The 23,254-nt window shown below is 43.6% G+C and overlaps 2 protein-coding genes across 5 annotated transcripts in view; both read left to right on the top strand.

Annotated features, from left to right (window-relative positions):
- Positions 1-3,621, top strand: part of LOC137436111 (uncharacterized) — a 74,354-nt gene extending 70,733 nt beyond the window's left edge. Inside the window, exon 24 of the mRNA XM_078786261.1 lies at positions 3,237-3,621. Within this exon, the coding sequence (XP_078642387.1) occupies positions 3,237-3,418 (182 nt within the window). The 3' untranslated portion in view covers positions 3,419-3,621. The remainder of the gene's footprint in view (positions 1-3,236) is intronic.
- A 7,766-nt stretch (positions 3,622-11,387) lies between these two features.
- LOC137436571 (syntaphilin) overlaps positions 11,388-23,254 on the top strand; it is a 30,498-nt gene continuing 18,631 nt past the window's right edge. For 2 of the 4 annotated variants that reach the window (XR_013624939.1, XM_068130476.2), the window contains exons 1-3: positions 11,388-11,644; positions 14,388-14,469; positions 17,535-17,604. Coding sequence is in view for 2 of the 4 variants with exons in the window: in XM_068130476.2 (XP_067986577.2) it covers positions 17,579-17,604 (26 nt within the window). In the remaining 2 variants the exon portion in view is untranslated. Of the gene's footprint in view, positions 11,645-14,387; positions 14,470-17,534; positions 17,626-19,315; positions 20,118-23,254 lie in introns of those variants that run through there. The other 2 variants (XM_068130475.2, XM_078786563.1) reach the window with 2 other exon arrangements.

Here is a 23,254-nt window from a genome sequence, read left to right on the forward strand (position 1 = left end):
CCTAAACCCTGCCCCCCACTGCTTTCTCAAGAATAATGATCTACTTTCAATAACTCTGTCAATCTCTTTTAATCGCCAAAAACCTCCGTCATATCCAGAGCAATGCAAACAAAGCTATCCCTAATTTTTGCCCTCATAACTAAAACCCGAACAGCCCTGGAATCACTTCCTTACCCTTGAGTCTTCTCTAATGCGGTCAAATGGCACGGTAGAGTCTTATTGTTATGCATAGATGTTACACGTACTGGGCAACGTATCGTAGGATTTCTTAAACCGGGTGCCGCCCCCCCATTCTCCCTGTCCCCCACCCAAAAATATAGCGCATGCTCCATGACATTCGGGGACAGACTGCATGGTATATCCGCACCGTCCTGCCCCAACAATATAGCGCATGCTCCATGACATTCGGGGACATACTGCATGGTATATCCGCACCGTCCTGCCCCAAAAATATAGCTCATGCTCCATGACATTCGGGGACATACTGCATGGTATATCCGCACCGTCCTGCCCCAAAAATATAGCGCATGCTCCATGACATTCGGGGACATACTGCATGGTATATCCGCACCGTCCTGCCCCAAAAATATAGCGCATGCTCCATGACATTCGGGGACCTACTGCATGGTATATCCGCACCGTCCTGCCCCAACAATATAGCGCATGCTCCATGACATTCGGGGACATACTGCATGGTATATCCGCACCGTCCTGCCCCAAAAATATAGCGCATGCTACATGACATTCGGGGACATACTGCATGGTATATCCGCACCGTCCTGCCCCAAAAATATAGCGCATGCTCCATGACATTCGGGGACATACTGCATGGTATATCCGCACCGTCCTGCCCCAAAAATATAGCGCATGCTCCATGACATTCGGGGACATACTGCATGGTATATCCGCACCGTCCTGCCCCAAAAATATAGCGCATGCTCCATGACATTCGGGGACATACTGCATGGTATATCCGCACCGTCCTGCCCCAAAAATATAGCGCATGCTCCATGACATTCGGGGACATACTGCATGGTATATCCGCACCGTCCTGCCCCAAAAATATAGCGCATGCTCCATGACATTCGGGGACATACTGCATGGTATATCCGCACCGTCCTGCCCCAAAAATATAGCGCATGCTCCATGACATTCGGGGACATACTGCATGGTATATCCGCACCGTCCTGCCCCAAAAATATAGCACATGCTCCATGACATTCGGGGACATACTGCATGGTATATCCACACCGTCCTGCCCCAAAAATATAGCGCATGCTCCATGACATTCAGGGACATACTGCATGGTATATCCGCACCGTCCTGCCCCAAAAATATAGCGCATGCTCCATGACATTCAGGGACATACTGCATGGTATATCCGCACCGTCCTGCCCCAAAAATATAGCGCATGCTCCATGACATTCAGGGACATACTGCATGGTATATCCGCACCGTCCTGCCCCAAAAATATAGCACATGCTCCATGACATTCGGGGACATACTGCATGGTATATCCGCACCGTCCTGCCCCAAAAATATAGCGCATGCTCCATGACATTCGGGGACATACTGCATGGTATATCCGCACCGTCCTGCCCCAAAAATATAGCACATGCTCCATGACATTCGGGGACATACTGCATGGTATATCCGCACCGTCCTGCCCCAAAAATATAGCGCATGCTCCATGACATTCAGGGACATACTGCATGGTATATCCGCACCGTCCTGCCCCAAAAATATAGCGCATGCTCCATGACATTCAGGGACATACTGCATGGTATATCCGCACCGTCCTGCCCCAAAAATATAGCGCATGCTCCATGACATTCAGGGACATACTGCATGGTATATCCGCACCGTCCTGCCCCAAAAATATAGCGCATGCTCCATGACATTCGGGGACATACTGCATGGTATATCCGCACCGTCCTGCCCCAAAAATATTCGACACTTCACCTGGATTCAAACTGCAGCTCCAGTTTGACCAAAACAGCATTTGATGAATTGACCATGATAGAGCGTTTCAATTAAATTATAAACAATAGTTAGGTTGTAATAATTATTTTTAACATATAATTATTTTAAACATTTCACTTAATTAGAGCAACTTGAATTTGTTTATCAAAATGGGATTGCCCACCACAAATGATTTGTTACAATGGAACTTGTCATAAGTGTTCCGTTAAAACAGGATTCTGCAGTTTCTTCCACTATATAAGAGAGATGTCTGTCTGTGTCGCCATTTTTCTCAGAGATGGCTGAACGGATCTTCGTCAAACTTTCAGAGGTTCATCAGTGAGTGTCTGGGAGTGTTTTAGGCAAAAAAAAAAAAGAAAAAGAAAAAAAATTGAAAAAAAAAGGTTCGTTTTTTTTTAGTTTAAAAAAAAAATCGCTCGATAGTGCCTAAGCCTTTTTAATTAATGATAGTTATATACAAGTACACATTTGCATAAATAAATACAAAACAATCACCAGACATTTGAACACAAATAAATCAAACGATTCCGGAAGTGTACGAAGTTGGTAGTTCGGCTTCTTCTTCTTCGTGATCGGCATCACACAACTCAGAAACGTGATGAACACCACATTCACCCACCAGCATATATATATGAACCCCCTTCCTCTCCTGCCTCCCCCCTCCCCTTCCTCGCCGCCCCCCACTTCCCCCCTCGCTTTTCAGTTTTTTCTTTTTAATAAATTTGCAAAACTTTCTAAAATCCTGTTTTCTCTTTGTCATTATGGGGTATTGAGTGTAGATTGATGAGGGAAAAAATGAATTTAAACGATTTCAGCATAAGGCTGCAACATAACAAAATGTGAAAAAAGTGAAGGGGTCTGAATACTTTCTGAATGCAGTGTATGTATGTATATTTATATATATTTATATACTGTTGTATGATACTATCGTTAATGTATTCTTACTGCAGAATCAAGTGTATATTACAGTAACTATAAAAATTGTACACCACAATAGAACTATAATTGAATACACACTACAACAGTTAGCTGTATATAATGTCGAGTTACTCCTATCTTACTACTGTGTAGCTGTTGTCTGGGCAGGAGAGATTTCATTATAAAGAAATAAAACAAACAAATTTAACCTCACAAACCCTCCCCTAATCCACATGTGTATACTCTCGGTATATGCTCCTTTACCATAAGCGCTTACTTCACCATAAGCGCTTACTTCACCATAAGCAATCATGCATACGTTTTGTATTTATTAGGTCTCCCAGGGCTTCCAGGCCAAGTGAGAGATGGTCAGCCAGGCCAGCCCGGGCCTCGAGGTCACCCTGGAATTCCTGGCGTACGGGGTCGACCGGGTCACACCGGGCCGTTGGGTGGCTGTGCGGCCATAGACTGTGACCTACCCACCCCACCGCCCACCCTTGGTGACATAATTAACTAAATTAACTGATCTCATCTCGCGTTTCCAGCAATCTGGACCTCTCAATGCTGATGTTCAAAGTTTTTTCATCTCTGCACTTATGTTTGTGTTTAAAAGGTGCCCAATGTGTACAAAACCACCATCACGTGCCCCAATCTTCAACCATTAACTGCTGTACAATTGTAAAATGTTAAAACTTCAAATAAACTTTAACAATAAAATGGAGTAGTGGTTTCATTTCAATCTTGAGGTGCATGCGTTCTTATCGTGGAAATGGCTGCCGTTGTCTCTGATGACATTTCCCAACAGTTAAAATTCCTGATAGGAGAAGCACAATGTCACGCCTGTTTTTTTTTTTGTTTTTTTGTGTACAGAGTCGAGGCTCGTGAAAGAGCTAACATTTATTAAACAAACAAATCAAACAAACAAGCAAACAAAGTATATAAAAAGGGGAGCGGCCGACAAGATGGGGAGAGAAGGGGAGGAAGCACACAAACACAACATTTGAGAGCAGGGACATCGGGAGATGTGTGGGAGGAGGGAGAGGGCCTGGGGGGAGACAGGATAGGTATAAAACGCAAGGACACCAAGGACTTCCAGGAAAGAAGTCAAAAGTCACCTCAAAAAAGTGGATTTGGGGTGAAATTAGCGGGGGTAGAAAAGATCAAGGTTTTGAATGGGGGAAGATAAGAGATGGTGGTGAACAGCTGTTTTAAAGACCTGGAGGGGGGAGTGGGATTGAAGAGTGAGGGAGTTTGTTCCAGAGGCGGGAGAAAAGAGGAATGAAGGAGTGAAGGTGAGCAGAGAGTGTTGATTTTGGCAGTTTGACCATAAGAGGGTTGCAGGCAGATTTTGTGCGACCTGTAGGAATATTTGGGGGACAGAGCCCAGAGAGAGCTGGGGGGGCAAGGCCAGAGAGGAGTCGGTAGAAGACGGAAAGACCACCAACCTGCCTGCGGTGATTAAGTGAAACGCCCTCGGAGTTAGCGTCATCGCGGGAGATTCCAATGATTCTGAACGCTTTGGTTTCAACAGCGTGAAAACGAGCTAGGTGTAAGGCAGGAGCACCAGCCCAGAGGGGAGAACAGTACTCCATTGAGCTGCGGATGAAAGCCTTGTAAGTGGTGAGGAGCTCAGGTGTACCAAGGAAGGACTTCGCACGACGGAGGATGCCCAGTCGGCGACTGGCTTTGGAGGCCAGCTTGGAAATGTGGTTTTCCCAGGAAAGATCATGGCAGATAGTGAGACCTAAAAGTTTGAGTGACAGAACTTATTGGAGAGGATTATTCAGAAAGTAGATGGGAGGGTTGTCCAGTCGGTCTTTACCATTAACTTGATCTCTCAAATTACTTTTCAATTTAGTAACCCAACTCTTACTTAATATAACTCTATCTACTTTCCTTTAAGGGAGAAAATGTTGCCAAGGCAGTTGCACACAATGGCCTACTTTTTTTGTATACAGAGTCAAGGCTCATGGAAGAGGTAGAACACAGAATGGATCAGGATGCAAAACAAAAGGAACAGCAGAAAGAGAAGAGGGAAATGCCAAAAGCAGGGCCGATGGAGAAAATATACGAAGACGGACAAACAAGGGATACGTGAGTAAGGTCTGTTCCGAGTCTGATAAGTCAGTGGTTCAAACCCTGGCTGAGTCATACCAAAGGCTAAATGGTACCCGCCGCTTCCGTGCTTGACGTTCAATGTTTGAAAGGATAACAGCATGGGCAAACAACCATCGTTAAACAATCACAGTGCAGATGCAACAATCACAGTGATGGGCCCAGTGGCCTTGTGTGTTTAAGTTCCTTGTAAGGGAACATGTATTATTATATTACTCATTGAGAGAGAGGAGAAAGAGAGGAGTGATGCGATGAGAACCTAGTGGTCAATTACCTTGATAATTATAATCATTGAGGAGTGATGGGATGAGAACCGAGTGATCAATGACCTTGAGAATCATTGAGGAGTGATGGGATGAGAACCTAGTGATCAATGACCTTGAGAATCAGTGAGGAGTGATGGGATGAGAACCTAGTGATCAATGACCTTGAGAATCATTGAGGAGTGATGGGATGAGAACCTAGTGGTCAATGACCTTGATAATCATTGAGGAGTGATGGGATGAGAACCCAGTGGTCATTGACCTTGAGAATCATTGAGGAGTGATGGGATGGGAACCTAGTGGTCAATGACCTTGAGAATCATTGAGGAGTTATGGGACGGGAACCGAGTGGTCAATGACCTTGAGAATCATTGAGGAGTGATGTGATGAGAACCTCGTGGTCAATTACCTTGATAATCATTGAGGAGTGATGGGATGAGAACCTAGTGGTCAATGACCTTGATAATCATTGAGGAGTGATGGGATGAGAACCCAGTGGTCATTGACCTTGAGAATCATTGAGGAGTGATGGGATGGGAACCTAGTGGTCAATGACCTTGAGAATCATTGAGGAGTGATGTGATGAGAACCTCGTGGTCAATTACCTTGATAATCATTGAGGAGTGATGGGATGAGAACCTAGTGGTCAATGACCTTGATAATCATTGAGGAGTGATGTGATGAGAACCGAGTGATCAATGACCTTGAGAATCATTGAGGAGTGATGTGATGAGAACCGAGTGATCAATGACCTTGAGAATCATTGAGGAGTGATGTGATGAGAACCTAGTGATCAATGACCTTGAGAATCATTGAGGAGTGATGGGATGAGAACCTAGTGGTCAATGACCTTGATAATCAATGAGGAGTGATGGGATGAGAACCTAGTGATCATTGACCTTGAGAATCATTGAGTAGTGATGGGATGAGAACCCAGTGGTCATTGACCTTGAGAATCATTGAGGAGTGATGGGATGGGAACCTAGTGGTCAATGACCTTGAGAATCATTGAGGAGTGATGTGATGAGAACCGAGTGATCAATGACCTTGAGAATCATTGAGGAGTGATGTGATGAGAACCGAGTGATCAATGACCTTGAGAATCATTGAGGAGTGATGGGATGGGAACGTAGTGGTCAATGACCTTGAGAATCATTGAGGAGTTATGGGACGGGAACCTAGTGGTCAATGACCTTGATAATCATTGAGGAGTGATGTGATGAGAACCTAGTGATCAATGACCTTGAGAATCATTGAGTAGTGATGGGATGAGAACCCAGTGCTCATTGACCTTGAGAATCATTGAGGAGTGATGGGATGGGAACCTAGTGGTCAATGACCTTGAGAATCATTGAGGAGTTATGGGATGGGAACCTAGTGGTCAATGACCTTGAAAATCATTGAGGAGTTATGGGACGGGAACCTAGTGGTCAATAACCTTGAGAATCATTGAGGAGTGATGCGATGAGAACCTAGTGGTCAATTACCTTGATAATCATTGAGGAGTGATGGGAAGAGAACCTAGTGGTCAATGACCTTGATAATCTTTATTTTTTATTTTTTTTATTTTTTTTTGTATACAAGATCGAGGCTCGTGAAAGAGCGAACATTAATCACACAGAAAGACAAACAGACACACAAAACAAATAACATCGGGAGCGGTAGACAAGATGGGGAGAGAGGGGGAAGGACACAAACACAACATTTGAGAGCAGGGACCGAGAGACATGGAGACATCGAGAGAACTGTGGGAGGGAGAGGGCTTTGGGGGGGGAGGCATGGGAAGGGGGGGGGGTGGGAGAGGTATAAAACATATGGACACTGCCAAGACTTCCAGGAAAGAAGTTGGAATTTCAAACAAGGTGGATCTGGGGTGAATTAGTGGGGGTAGAAAAGATCAAGGTTTTGGATGGGGTAAGATAAGAGATGGTGGTGAACAGCTGTTTTGAAGACCTGGAGGGAGGAGTGGGATTGAAGTGAGTGTGGGAGTTTGTTCCAGAGGCGGGAGAAAAGAGGAATGAAAGAGTGAAGGTGAGCAGAGAGCCGAGATTTCGGCAGTTTAACCATCAGAGGGTGGCTGGCAGATCTTGTGCGACCTGTAGGAATATTTGGGGGACAGAGCACAGAGAGAGCTGGGGGAGCAAGGCCGGAGAGGAGTCGGTAGAAGACAGAAAGACCACCTACCTGCCTGCGGTGAGTGAGTGAAAGGCCCTCAGAGATAGCTTCATCGCGGGAGATTCCAATGATTCTGAAAGCTTTGGATTCAACAGCGTGAAGCCGAGCCAGGTGTGAGGCAGGAGCACCAGCCCATAGGGGAGAACAGTATTCCATTGAGCTGCGGATGAAAGCCTTGTATGTGGTGAGGAGCTCAGGTGTGCCTAGGAAGGACTTCGCACGACGGAGGATGCCCAGTCGGCGACTGGCTTTGGAGGCCAGCTTGGAAATGTGGTTTTCCCAAGAAAGATCATGGCAGATGGTGAGACCCAAAAGCTTGAGCGACAGAACTTCTTGGAGAGGATTGTTGAGAAAGTAGATGGGAGGGTTGTCCAGTCGATCTTTTCGGAGAGACATAGTAAGAGTGTGAGATTTGTCAGGATTGAAAGACATCGACTGGGAAAGGTGGGAACAGAGAGAGATGGGTTTGGGACTAAGGATTTTGAGGCAAACACAGAGTTGAGGCATTCGGCTTTGTCACGTGCGATGTCAACTGTGTGGCCATTTGAGGTAAGGGAGGGGATGGAGGGGGAACAAACACCAGAAACGGATTTGACCAGACGCCACCAGGATTTGGAGGAAGGAGACAGGTTTGAGAGTTCATTCTTGAGTGAGGAGAGATAGTGCTTCCTGGCACTCCTGAGGGTAGACACACACTTGTTCCGAGCTTGGTGGAAGGAACTGAGATTTCCTTCAGTTGGATTAGCCTTCCAAGAGGCAAAGGCAAGTTGTTTCAGGGCAACTGCCTCACCACAAGATTCAGTGTACCATGGACGGGAGGAAGGGTAAGACAACTGAAGGCGAGATGGGATAAATCTGTGCATGAGAGAGATCAGTTTGCTTTGGAAGAATTCCCAGGAAGAATTGATGTCAGAGGCAGTGGAGATGGGAGACCAATCCAGACGATTGATGGCTGCTTGAAGACCGTCCCAGTCGGCCTGAGTGAAATGCCAGACTCGTCGACGCTGAGGAGGCTCTCTGAGAATGGCCAGAGAGATGTCCACTTTGACAAGCACATGATCAGAAGAACCGATTGGAGCAGAAGAAGAGCAGCAGACATTAGCAGGGAAGTTAGTCATAACCAAGTCTAGAAGAGAAGATACTCCATTGGCTGAGATCCGGGTCGGGAAATTGAAAGATTGTGTCAATCCCAGTGAGTCACAGAAGTCCTTTGCTGAGGTGCCATGACTGGTGAGAGAGGAACCCACACCCAACCAGGTGGCATGATGACAATTGAAGTCACCACATATGAGGAAGAGAGAGTTGGGATGAGTGGATAGAAGTTGGTCCATGTTGTCAGACAGTGAAATGTAGATGGAGTCATCACTGTTTGGGGGACGGTACAGAACACATATGAACAAAAGGTGGGAGCGGAGAGGAAGCCGTAGCCAGAGGTACTCCTGGGGGTGAGGAGGAGAGAGGGCAGTGCAAGGAGAGTGATGGGATGAGAACCTAGTGATCAATGACCTTGAGAATCATTGTGGAGTGATGTGATGAGAACCTAGTGATCAATGACCTGGAGAATCATTGAGGAGTGATGGGATGAGAACCTGGTGGTCAATGACCTTGATAAATCATTGAGGAGTGATGTGATGAGAACCTAGTGATCAATGACCTTGAGAATCATGGAGTAGTGATGGGATGAGAACCCAGTGGTCATTGACCTTGAGAATCATTGAGGAGTGATGGGATGGGAACCTAGTGGTAAATGACCTTGAGAATCATTGAGGAGTTATGGGACGGGAACCTAGTGGTCAATGACCTTGAAAATCATTGAGGAGTTATGGGACGGGAACCTAGTGGTCAATGACCTTGAGAATCATTGAGGAGTGATGGGATGAGAACCTAGTGGTCAATGACCTTGATAATCATTGAGGAGTGATGGGATGAGAACCTAGTGATCAATGACCTTGAGAATCATCGAGTGATGAGATGGGAACCTAGTGGTGGTTAATGATGAGAATGGGATGAGAACCTAGTGGTGGTCAATAATGTTGTGAATGGAATGAGAACCTAGTGGTGGTCAATGATGTTGAGAATGGGATGAGAACCTAGTGGTGGTCAATGATGAGAATCGGATGAGAACCTAGTGGTGGTCAATAATGTTGTGAATGGAATGAGAACCTAGTGGTGGTCAATGATGTTGAGAATGGGATGAGAACCTAGTGGTGGTCAATAATGTTGTGAATGGAATGAGAACCTAGTGGTGGTCAATGATGTTGAGAATGGGATGAGAACCTAGTGGTGGTCAATGATTTTAAGAATGGGATGAGAACCTAGTGGTGGTCAATGATGTTGTGAATGGGATGATAATCTAGTGGTGGTGAACGATGTTGAGAATGGAATGAGAACCTAGTGGTGGTCAACGATGTTGAGAATGGGATGAGAACCTAGTGGCGGGCAAGATGTTGAGAATGGGATGAGAACCTAGTGGTGGTCATTGATGTTGAGAATGGGATGAGAACCTAGTGGTGGTCAATGATGTTGAGAATGGGATGAGAACCTAATGGTGGTCAATGCTGTTGAGAATGGGATGAGAACCTAGTGGTGGTCAATGATGTTGAGAATGGGATGAGAACCTAGTGGTGGTCAATGCTGTTGAGAATGGGATGAGAACCTAGTAGTGGTCAATGATGTTGAGAATGGGATGAGAACCTCGTGGTGGTCAATGATGTTGAGAATGGGATGAGAACCTCGTGGTGGTCAATGATATGGAGAATGGGATGAGAACCTCGTGGTGGTCAACGATGTTGAGAATAGGATGAGAACCTGGTGGTGGTCAATGATGAGAATGGGATGAGAACCTCGTGGTGGTTAATGACCTTGAGAATCCAGGGTCATTGGCTTTAATGGCCCCGTTTCAGCCAAGAATATTGAAAATGTTGTTGTAAAGTGGGCATAGCCAAATTAAAGGGCATGTTACACGAAACATGACAGCTCTTAAAGTGAGTCCTTTAGAATCCAGGTAAACAGTTTCAATATTGACAAAATATCTCAGACTATAATAGTTCATTGAGTACGTTGCTAGTAGATTGAATATTTTTGATCAACTTCTATCATGATACTCCTATGCTAACACCATGACCATCAGATGATGCGTCACGGTCCTCCTTTTCCTTAACCTTGACATCACAGGTGCCACGTCGATCGATTATTGTCAACCTAGGATTTGGGGTTTTATCGGTCGAACACACCTGGTCCATCGAGGCTATCATTGATTGCCCAACCATGGTCCATGGCCTGGGTGTCTGGAATCGATGGCCCGTGTCATTGTGCCAAACATCCCTCCATGCTGTGACGGCATCGCAGCGATTCTCGTTCTGTGATTAAATACTAACACGTGGTCGGATCCACCAGCGATCAGAATACACCTGGGTCCACAGCCATTCGCTGGGTTTGTCCTGTCGATGTTCGTGTTCCTTATCGTATTCAACCACCTGGTTGCTGATATCCATCCAGGTGTGTAGGTGTAAACATTCTACCATTTTCGTACGAATACGTATATGGCTCAGAAAGTAATTCGAGCACCTCTCTGGACCATTGCAGTTGTTTTCTGAACTCACGCTCACCTTTCTTTCCTATTTTAAAGGTGAACAACAAACGTGACGTACACAGTATTCCAGGTGGTTTGTAGAACCCAACAAGGCAATCCTTTTACAGCGTCATCACTTACTCCGTAAAGAATGGGTTAAAGAAGGAGTAAAAAAAAAATGATGCACAATGAATGAGGTTGAGACGAACGAGTGAGAAGGTCGAGACGAACGAGTGAGAGGTTGATATGAACGAGTGAGAGGTTGATATGAACGAGTGAGAGGTTGAGACGAACGAGTGAGAAGGTTGAGGAGAGGACAGCGCGCGTGGCGCAGAGACGCAAATACACCGCACGCAAACGTCACGAGGACGACGACGTCATGAAGGACGGAGCACTCGCGCACGTTGCGGGTACGAGGACGTCACGAGGTTCGGGCCACTCGCGCGCGGGAGCTCGCGCACTCGTTCCGTACAGGAGTTGCGCGTCACCCGCACGCACGTGCGGTATTCACTCGGAGACGTTGTCCGCTGTCTCGTTGTCGCTCAAGTTGAAGGAGCCAAAGTTCACGACGTGATCTCCCGATCTTCCTCGGATTTCGTGATCTCCCCGCACGCTCTCGGTCAGTTTTTTTGAATGCGATAAACCAAGTGCACCGCAGCACGAAATGAGACCCCACGTGCTTTTGTCTGCATGTGAGCGAGGCTATTTGAAAGGTTCTGTACATGGAACGAACCGCCGTGCGCGCATCTCGGTATAGACCCAAAGCCCGTCTGCACAATGCTCGTGTACAGTGTGCGCAATGCATCCGGACGGCTCGTGAACGGATGGGGAATAATAACGATTGCTGTGTAGTGGATGATGATGATGATGATGATATGGCTCGTGCTTGTACAGATGATGATAGTGATGATATGGCTTGTGCTTGTACAGATGATGATAGTGATGATATGGCTTGTGCTTGTACAGATGATGATGATAGTGATGATATGGTTTGTGCTTGTACAGATGATGATAGTGATGATATGGCTTGTGCTTGTACAGATGATGATAGTGATGATGTGGCTTGTGCTTGTATAGATGATGATGATAGTGATGATATGGCTCGTGCTTGTACAGATGATGATGATAGTGATGATATGGCTCGTGCTTGTACAGATGATGATAGTGATGATATGGCTCGTGCTTGTACAGATGCTGATAATAGTGATGATATGGCTTGTGCTTGTACAGATGTTGATGATGGTGATGATATGGCTTGTGCTTGTACAGATGATGATGATAGTGATGATATGGCTCGTGCTTGTACCGATGATGATGATAATGATGATATGGCTTGTGCTTGTACAGATGATGATGATAGTGATGATATGGCGTGTGCTTGTACAGATGATGATGATGGTGATGATATGGCTTGTGCTTGTACAGATGATGATAATGATGATATGGCTTGTGCTTGTACAGATGATGATGATAGTGATGATATGGCTTGTGCTTGTACAGATGATGATGATAGTGATGATATGGCTTGTGCTTGTACAGATGATGATGATAGTGATATGGCTCGTGCTTGTACAGATGATGATGATAGTGATGATATGTCTTGTGCTTGTACAGTTGATGATGATAGTGATGATATGTCTTGTGCTTGTACAGTTGATGATGATAGTGATGATATGGCGTGTGCTTGTACAGATGATGATAATAGTGATGATATGGCTTGTGCTTGTACAGATGATGATGATGATAGTGATGATATGGCTTGTGCTTGTACAGATGATGATGATAGTGATGATATGGCTTGTGCTTGTACAGATGATGATAGTGATGATATGGCTTGTGCTTGTACAGTTGATGATGATGATGATGATGATGATAGTGATGATATGGCTTGTGCTTGTACAGATGATGATGATAGTGATGATATGGCGTGTGCTTGTACAGATGATGATAATAGTGATGATATGGCTTGTGCTTGTACAGATGATGATGATGATAGTGATGATATGGCTCGTGCTTGTACAGATGATGATGATATGGCTTGTGCTTGTACAGATGATGATGATAGTGATGATATGGCGTGTGCTTGTACAGATGATGATGATGGTGATATGGCTTGTGCTTGTACAGATGATGATGATAGTGATGACATGGCTTGTGCTTGTACAGATGATGATAGTGATGATATGGCTTGTGCTTGTACAGATGATGATGATAGTGTTGATATGGCTTGTGCTTCTATAGATAATGATGATGATCGTGATGATATGGCTTGTGCTTGTACAGATGATGATGATGATAGTGATGATATGGCTTGTGCTTGTACAGATGATGATGATAGTGATGATATGGCGTGTGCTTGTACAGATGATGATGATGATAGTGATGATTTGGCTTGTGCTTGTACAGATGATGATGATGATGATGATAGTGATTATATGACTTGTGCTAGTACAGATGATGATGATAGTGATGATATGGCTTGTGCTTCTATAGATAATGATTATGATAGTGATGATATGGCTTGTGCTTGTACAGATGGTGATGATATGGCTCATGCTTGTATGGATGTGGATTGTGATGATATGGCTTGTGCTTGTGTGGATGTTGATGATGTGGCTCATGCTTGTGTGGATGATTATGATATGGCTTATGCTTGTGTGGATGATTATGATATGGCTCATGCTTGTGTGGATGTTGATGATGTGGCTCATGCTTGTGTGGATGATTATGATGTGGCTCATGCTTGTGTGGATGATTATGATATGGCTTATGCTTGTGTGGATGATTATGATATGGCTCATGCTTGTGTGGATGATTATGATATGGCTCATGCTTGTGTGGATGTTGATGATGTGGCTCATGCTTGTGTGGATGATTATGATATGGCTTATGCTTGTGTGGATGATTATGATATGGCTTATGCTTGTGTGGATGTTGATGATGTGGCTCGTGCTTGTGTGGATGATTATGATATGGCTTATGCTTGTGTGGATGATTATGATATGGCTTATGCTTGTGTGGATGATTATGATATGGCTCATGCTTGTGTGGATGTTGATGATGTGGCTCATGCTTGTGTGGATGATTATGATATGGCTCGTGCTTGTACGTATGATGATGACATGGCTCGTGCTTGTACGTATGATAATAGTGATTATAAAGTTCTTGCTTACATGGTTGATGATGATGTGGCTCGTGCTTGTACGTATGATAATAGTGATTATATAGTTCTTGCTTACATGGTTGATGATGATGACGTGGCTCATTTTTGCTCTTGACTGGCCAATGATTAAGTGAATTTGAAACCAAATGGACCTTGTTTCCGAAAAGGCAATAAGACAATGTTGCTGTATTGTTAACAGGCGTCTACCAAGTGAGCCTCATGTGGGACATAGCGGCTCCTTGCCGTGGGTTGAAGGCTCTCAATGTAATGGAGTGCATCATGTGAGTGTAAAATGCAGGTTTTCTTTGCAAATGGAAACACATTATGCATATGAATACGTACTTGCTTTTCCAAGCAAACAATTATTTTCTATTCCGATGAAGTGTTTTCATTTCGTTCTCGTTGATCCTCTCACAGATGATACTGACACCGAATTCATGACATTGGTGTCATTTTTCTTTCATGTCAGTGGCACTTGTCAGAGAAGAGGAACAAGAAGAGGCCATTGTAGTCCACAACAACCAGATACACCTTAAGAAGCATTTCTTATGAATAAATAATTATTCCACAAAGCTTGGAGTCGAGAAGGACAGGAGGGAAGAGCGTACGAGACACTCGGGAAGTTAGTTCCGTGGACAAGAGACAAATGTATTGAAGTGAAAAACGAAGACTTTGGCAGGGTAACGAGATATAATTTTTAATTCTCATGAACAAAGCAACCAAACACCTTCCGACACAATGATTTTATTTAATGTGCGCTTTAAAACGATTGATTTGATGAAGATGTGACAAATTATCTGATTTTGTTTGTATACATAGTCGAGGCCCGTGGACGAGCTAGTACACTGAACGGAACAGAACATAACAGGACACCAAACACGCATGCATGGGGAACAAGATGAACACAGAGGATGTGTTTGCTGCACAAGGAAAAGTCCAACTCCAAGGAGGAAAAACTTGGAATTTGGAAGGAGGGGGGTTGGGGTGGGTTAACAAGGGTAAAAAAGATCATGGCTTAGGATAGGGGACGATCAGAGATGGTGGTGAACAGCTGTCTTGAAGACCTGGAGGGAAGAATGAGATTGAAGAGGATGTGGAAGTTGATTCCACAGGCATGAACAAGAGGAACAAATGAATTGAAGTGAGCAGTAATCCTGCATTTAGGTATTTTCACCAGAAAATTGGTTGATGGTGGAACGTGTGAGCCCTGCAGAAACATGGGGGCACAAAGCATGGAAAGAGCAGTTGGTGCAAGATCAGAGAGGAGGCGGTAGAAGACAGAGAGACCACCGACCTGGCGAAGTGAGAGGCCCATAGTCTCAACTTCAGCAAGGGGGATTCCAATGATCTTGACAGCCTCGGTTTCCACGGAATCAAGCTGAGCAAGATGTGAGGCAGAGGAGCCAGCCCAGAGGGAAGAGCAGTACTCAATCAACCTGCAGATGAAGGCCTTGTTGCTGCATAGGAGTTCAGGTGTGCCAAGGAAAGACTTTGTACGATGGAGGATACCCAGTCGGCAGCTGGCTTTGGAGGCAAATTTTGAAATGAGGTTTACCCAAAGAAAGACCACGGATGATAGTGAGGCCCAAAAGTACGAGTAACTGAACTTCTTCAAGATTGTTTAAGGAGGTAGATGGGAGGGTATTCTAGTATGACACGTAATAGACCCTACTACCAAGTGTCACTCTGCCATACACATTTACACAGGCATTTGCCATGCACATTTACTATACACACCCCTCCCCCACCACCCCCACTCTGAACTCTTATTTATTATTCATTCATTACCTCTGCCACCAAAGAAGGTTATGTTTTCACCTCTGTCTGTTTTGTCTGTGAACAGGATATCTCAAAGTTGTTGACGGATTCGGAAGATATTTGGAGGAGAGTTTGAGTATATGACAAGGACGAAATGATGAAATTTTGGTGAAGATCCGGATCCGGATGCTATAATTTTTTAAGTGATTCTTCACCATTGAGAGATAGGGACAACAATGATATTGTCGTGTGATTCCCTCCCAGTGAACACCAGGAGAGTCACGGATAGCCAAAGCAAGCCTTTAACTCCAAAGGCGATGATCAAATGCAGATTTTACTATATATGCGTGGGTGGAAGAAAGAGAAGAAGAGGAAGCTGAAGAGCTTACCTGTGGTCCCGCCGCAGTCCTCAAACCTGCGGAAAATAAACTCGACAAACACGGGTTTAGAAATGTACAAGAATAACAGGTTTATTAAACGGAATGCCGGTAACAAGAAAAACGCGACCGTAAAACTAAATTCTCTGTATGGATTGCTCTCTCACCAGACTTATAAACACAGATGAAGGGAAATATGAAAATAAAATAAAAACGTGTGGTTTAATTGTGCACTTATCTCTGATCAGCTTGTGGGGTCTCATCAGGAATCGTCAAGGCCCTGTGTGCGCAGGGAAAAAGGCTTGGTTCTTGGCGGGAAAAAGGCCGCAGTCTGCTCGCTCGCGCGCTACTTCCTCCTCGGTCTTCCCTCCACCAATTGGCGGGTAGCTTCTTGCTCCTGCCTTCCTGTTAGTCAACTTCTGCCCAATAGCAAGTTGCTTCTTGCTCCGCCCTGGCCAATCACGGCTCCTCGGTGCGTGTCTTCAGCCTGCCTGTCTTCCGTGGCGATGTAGCTGGTGCGTCCTAATGGCCGTGCTCAGAACTGGCTTCTGGTTGGTTTTATTATTTATTATTGTGTAATTCCAATGGGCACTTCCTGCGCTAGTGTCTATGGTGGTGCCATAAGGGACAAAGGATAAATCGTCAAGGGTAAGACGTACAAGGGATAATTTATCCTTATTCCCTAGCTAGTTAACATGCCCCGCCCCCTCGTGACGGGGACAGATAAACAACTTATCTGACATCCGGGCAAAACAAAACTTATTACATGGTGATGGTTCTTACCCGACATCTGGAGCATGTTAATTTATACCAATCTACCTGACTAGACTACATATCACTGCCTACCCCACAGACATAACAATATATAGCAGGATATTTCCAAGTCGTGGATAAGTTATGACAAAGCTTGGTGGATGGGGTGGTTAGGTGTTGAGAACAAGCTGATTCAATTCTGGTTCAGGTCCGGATCCAGACCCGGCCTATCGGTTCGATACAAAACGTAAACCGTTCAGCCTGGCAGAGGTATGCCCTTTACCGGGAGCCCTTCTAGTTCATTAATTCAATCATGTGCACATGTTCCTCTCCCTCTGTGTCACACTCACAATGACGTTTATTGTTCCTGAACCCTCTTACCACATTGATTTGTCTTACTCAAAAGTGAGCATTTATTATATGCATGTTCATGAGCTTTGGGACACGTGTTTTAACAGGTGTTGACTTATGGAAAGGCCTCGCAAGACGAGCAAATACAGAAATGTCTGCACGAAGGTCAGCTTTCAGGTACTGCACTGCCAACTCAAGGTTAGCAACCCTCCCTCATTGCACACTCCCACTGAAGCTGATGACTCGTGGTTTAAATAAAAACATTTTAAAATACAGTGGAAAACATGGAGAATCATCCACCAACTAATGCATCTACCAACTAATATACTTTACTTTAAAAATGGGATATTTAACATTGACCAACTAATATATTTTACTTTAAAAATGGGATATTTTACATCCACCAACTAATGTATTTTACTTTAAAAATGGGATATTTAACATCCACCAACTAATATATTTTACTTTAAAAATGGGATATTTTACATCCACCAACTAATATATTTTACTTTAAAAATGGGATATTTAACATACACCAACTAATATATTTTACTTTAAAAATGGGATATTTAATATCCACCAACTAATATATTTTACTTTAAAAATGGGATATTTTACATCCACCAACTAATGTATTTTACTTTAAAAATGGGATATTTAACATCCACTAACTAATGTATTTTACTTTAAAAATGGGATATTTAACATACACCAACTAATATATTTTACTTTAAAAATGGGATATTTAATATCCACCAACTAATATATTTTACTTTAAAAATGGGATATTTAACATCCACCAACTAATGTACTTTACTTTTAAAATGGTATATTTAACATCCACCAACTAATATATTTTACTTTAAAAATGAGATATTTTTAAAATGGTATATTTAACATCCACCAACTAATATATTTTACTTTAAAAATGGGATATTTAACATCCACCAACTAATATATTTTACTTTAAAAATGGGATATTTAACATCCACCAACTAATATATTTTACTTTAAAAATGGGATATTTAACATGCACCAACTAATATATTTTACTTTAAAAATGGGATATTTAATATCCACCAACTAATATATTTTACTTTAAAAATGGGATATTTAACATCCACCAACTAATATATTTTACTTTAAAAATGGGATATTTAATATCCACCAACTAATATATTTTACTTTAAAAATGGGATATTTAACATCCACCAACTAATGTACTTTACTTTTAAAATGGTATATTTAACATCCACCAACTAATATATTTTACTTTAAAAATGAGATATTTTTAAAATGGTATATTTAACATCCACCAACTAATATATTTTACTTTAAAAATGGGATATTTAACATCCACCAACTAATATATTTTACTTTAAAAATGGGATATTTAACATCCACCAACTAATATATTTTACTTTAAAAATGAGATATTTAACATCCACCAACTAATATATTTTACTTTAAAAATGGGATATTTAACATGCACCAACTAATATATTTTACTTTAAAAATGGGATATTTAACGTCCACCAACTAATATATTTTACTTTAACAATGGGATATTTAAATTTAACATCCACCAACTAATATATTTTACTTTTAAAATGGGATATTTAACATGCACCAACTAATATATTTTACTTTAAAAATGGGATATTTAAAATGCACCAACTAATATATTTTACTTTAAAAATGGGATATTTAACGTCCACCAACTAATATATTTTACTTTAACAATGGGATATTTAACATCCACCAACTAATATATTTTACTTTAAAAATGGGATATTTAACGTCCACCAACTAATATATTTTACTTTAAAAATGGGGTATTTAACATCCACCAACTAATATATTGTTGCGGTTTTGAGTTTTGGTAGCAGTTGTATAATAAAGGTTAAATTTCCCCCTCATAGTTAGTCACATAAGCAACATGTAGCCTCGCGATGGTGTAGTTATGTCTTAGTATTTGTGAGTAGCCCTCTTCCTATGTTAGTTCTGCGTTGAGTAGAGTCAGGAGAATAGGCCCTACTTCCACCGACTTTTCAGCTACCCTAGCCTCATGCCCCTTTGCGCTAACCTTGGTTCATTTTGGGCGAGTTAACATGAGGCAGACTAGGAGGGTCGGGGCGGAGCCGAGGGCGGAGCGGCAGAAGCGCTGACGGTAAGCACGAGCCGCCAATCAGGGCTCAGAGGTGGTGACGGCGGCGTTGCGTCACAGGGCGTGGTTAGAAGGTTCGGGGCGTGTAGATATAAGCCGTTGCACAAAGCCCCCACGAGGACTCTCGAGTTGGCGCGCGAGTGCGGTGAGCAGTTGGTGGAGTTCGAGCAGCAATTGAGGTACGAGGACTGATTTGGCATTGAGTGGAGAAAGACGCGCATGAACCAGGATACACGCTCGTATGAAAGTAACGCTCGGTTGAGCTTGAAGCCGAGCCGCTAAAGTGCATTGAGTTACGCGAGTGATAACGCGCTGTGTAACCGCCAGCCGCGCTGAGAGCCGCGTACTTTGCCTTCCTGTCTCATCATCTGTTCTGTTCGGAGACGCGCTACGAGGATCCTTCCACCGCCTGCTTGCCTTCTTCGTGGGACGTGCTGGGACCGTGGAGAGTCAGACGGGGCCGTTCCTGGACGACCACGTCGGCGCGTTTGGCCTGAACATCATCCTGCCTGCAATTCCCTGTGTGAGTGTGAATGGGCCCGAGTCTGGGCTTTAAAAATACGCCTGCTTAAGTGCTGCTCTGTGTCTCTGCATCTACCAATCATTGTACATACTTGTGGGAATAATAATTAAACCTGTGTTCTTCCTTCCATTCGATCGTTCTCGTGTTTTCCTCATTGACTAAGCATGGTACGAGTAGAATCGCTCGAATCGTGTTCCACTACTAGAAAACTGCATGGACCACGTGGTACTCAATCCGCTCGGTGTACCGAAATCACACGTGGCTCGTGCGAGGCTTGCCTCCCCGCTTCCGTGGCGGCGCAGGAATTTAGGTACGAGCGAGACTTGGTCCCGAAACCCGAACTTGCGTTTGCCCGGAAGAGGCATTTCAAGTCTCTCGGTTCCGCCAAGCCCAGAAAGAACAAGGGGCTTAATCCCCCCTTGGTAAGGGTAAGAAGGGCGGCGGAAAACCGTAACAATATTTTACTTTAGAAATGGGATATTTAACATCCACCAACGAATATATTTTACTTTAAAAATGGGATATTTAACATCCACCAACTAATATATTTTACTTTAAAAATGGCATATTTAACATCCACCAACTAATATATTTTACTTTAAAAATGGGATATTTAACATCCACCAACTAATATATTTTACTTTAGAAATGGGATATTTAACATACACCAACTAATATATTTTACTTTAAAAATGGGATATTTAATATCCACCAACTAATATATTTTACTTTTAAAATGGGATATTTAACATACACCAACTAATATATTTTACTTTAAAATGGGATATTTAACATCCACCAACTAATATATTTTACTTTAAAATGGGATATTTAAGATCCACCAACTAATCTATTTCACTTTAAAATGGGATATTTAACATCCACCAATATATTTTACTTTAAAATGGGATATTTAACATCCACCAACTCATATATTTTACTTTAAAATGGGATATTTAGCATCCACCAACTAATATATTTTACTTTAAAAATGGGATATTTAACGTCCACCAACTAATATATTGTCACGTCGGGGGGGGGGGGGGGGCGGGTAGAGCAATATGTAGAGCAGATAGATCTGAATAGGTAACGTGCTTCGAGGTGTCGCAGTAAGGAAAACTACCTGTAATAATTTCTTCATGTGTAGGCGTTTTGTCGGGTAAGGAGTATACTTGTGAATCTACCAGGAGGTTCGTGTGTTAAGTAGAGTTCGGGATTAAAGAGTAGAGCCCCTGTGTGTCCTCTCCTGGTTAGCCAAACCTTTGTCCCTTTTGGCACTGCAGACCAACATAGACATTCCGACAGGTCCTAAGCGCAACACTAAATAACGCCCTTCCCTGACATGACTTAGGAAGAAACCAGGCCGGGACACCGCCGATAATGGCCGCCGCCATTTACACCTCCGTCAGACCTATCCACCTCGATTGCCATGTGCTATAACCACACCACAGGCATGTAATTCGGTGGAGGCCACTGTTTGGGTGGCGCGCCAAGGCTGAAGTCACCGCCGCGGAGTGATACGAGGCGCGGCAGGACTTTGGTTCGAGTGAGTGAGTTGCGCAGCAGTTGGTTCGCGGTTGTTGGTTCGAGAGGAGAGATCAGCGAGCGCCGAACGCGAGTCTGAAAGTGAGTTGGTTCAGAGCAGTTGACCAGTTCGGTTCGCAGTTCACGGCTTGATTTGGCAGTCCCGGTGCGATCCCGAGTTTGGAAAGTCCTGTCCCTGGTCGAGGGGAGAGTTACAGCTCGAGCAGCTTTAGTCCCGGCCGGCAGCCCGAGTGGGGTTCGCTTGCTTCGTGCAGCCCTGCGTTGGACCTTTGGAGTGAGGGACCTCGTGGTGTGCCGTTGAACCGACAAGGCCTGGTGGTACGGAGAGGGCCACGGGACCGTGTTACACTGAAGACGACAAAGACCAGATAAGCCCGAGCTCCGCGGTTACACTTTACACGACGAGACATTTTCGTTCGTATTCCATTCCTTTGTTCTTGTTTCTGAAGTCGGTGTGTGGGATCCCAATTTAGGTTTCTTATTAGATTTATTATCGCGTTTTCCTGTCCTTGCTTTTATTTTCAATAAACCCTTGTATTATTTTGCTGTACATACTTGAACGCAGTTTTCCGTGTGATTGATTAAATAGGTATGGCTGCAGGGCTCTCGCCGCTCCCCTCCATCCTTCCATACGGAAGCCTCTCCTCAGTGAAAGACAAATGAAAGCCTGCTTGGAGTTTGCAAAAAAGCACTTAACGGACTCTCAGACTGTGAGAAACAAGATTCTGTGGTCTTATGAAACCAAGATTGAACTGTTTGGCTTCCATCTGGTCACTCTGCCATAAAGCCCAGATCGGGGGAGTGTTGCAGTGATGGTTGTCCTTCTGGAAGTTTCTCCCATCTCCACACAGGATCTCTGGAGCTCAGCCAGAGTGACCATCGGGTTCTTGGTCACCTCTCTTACCAAGGCCCTTCTCCCCCGATTGCTCAGTTTGGCCGGGCGCCAGCTCTAGGAAGAAATCCTGGTTGTTCCAAACTTCTTCCATTTAAGAATTATGGAGGCCACTGTGCTCTTGGGAACCTTCAATGCAGCAGAGATTTTTTTGGTAGGCTTCCCCAGATCTGTGCCTCGACACAATCCCGTCTCTGAGCTCTGCAGGCAGTTCCTCCGACCTCATGGCTTGGTTTTTGCTCTGATATGCATTGTCAGCTGTGAGACCTTATATAGACAGGTGTGTGCCTTTCCAAATCATGTCTAATCAATTGAATTTACCACAGGTGGACTCCAATCAAGGTGTAGAAACATCTCAAAGATGATCAAGAGAAATGGGAGGCACCTGAGCTAAATTTAAAGTGTCAAGCAAAGGGTCTGAATATTTATGTCAATGTGATATTTCAGTTTTTTCTTTTTAATAAATTTGCACAAATTTTCTAAAATCCTGTTTTCTCTTTGGCATTTTGGGGTATTGAGTGTAGATTGATGAGGGAAAAATGAATTTAAACGATTTCAGCATAAGGCTGCAACATAACAAAATGTGAAAAAAGTGAAGGGGTCTGAATACTTTCTGAATGCACTGTATGTGAATAAAAAGGATATTTGTGTGCTGTCAGTGTTTGTACCTGAATAATAAAGATATTGGGAGGCGATGAAA

Source organism: Myxine glutinosa, chromosome 11, assembly GCF_964187855.1.
Source record: "Myxine glutinosa chromosome 11, kmMyxGlut1.1, whole genome shotgun sequence".
Classification (NCBI taxonomy): domain Eukaryota; kingdom Metazoa; phylum Chordata; class Myxini; order Myxiniformes; family Myxinidae; genus Myxine; species Myxine glutinosa.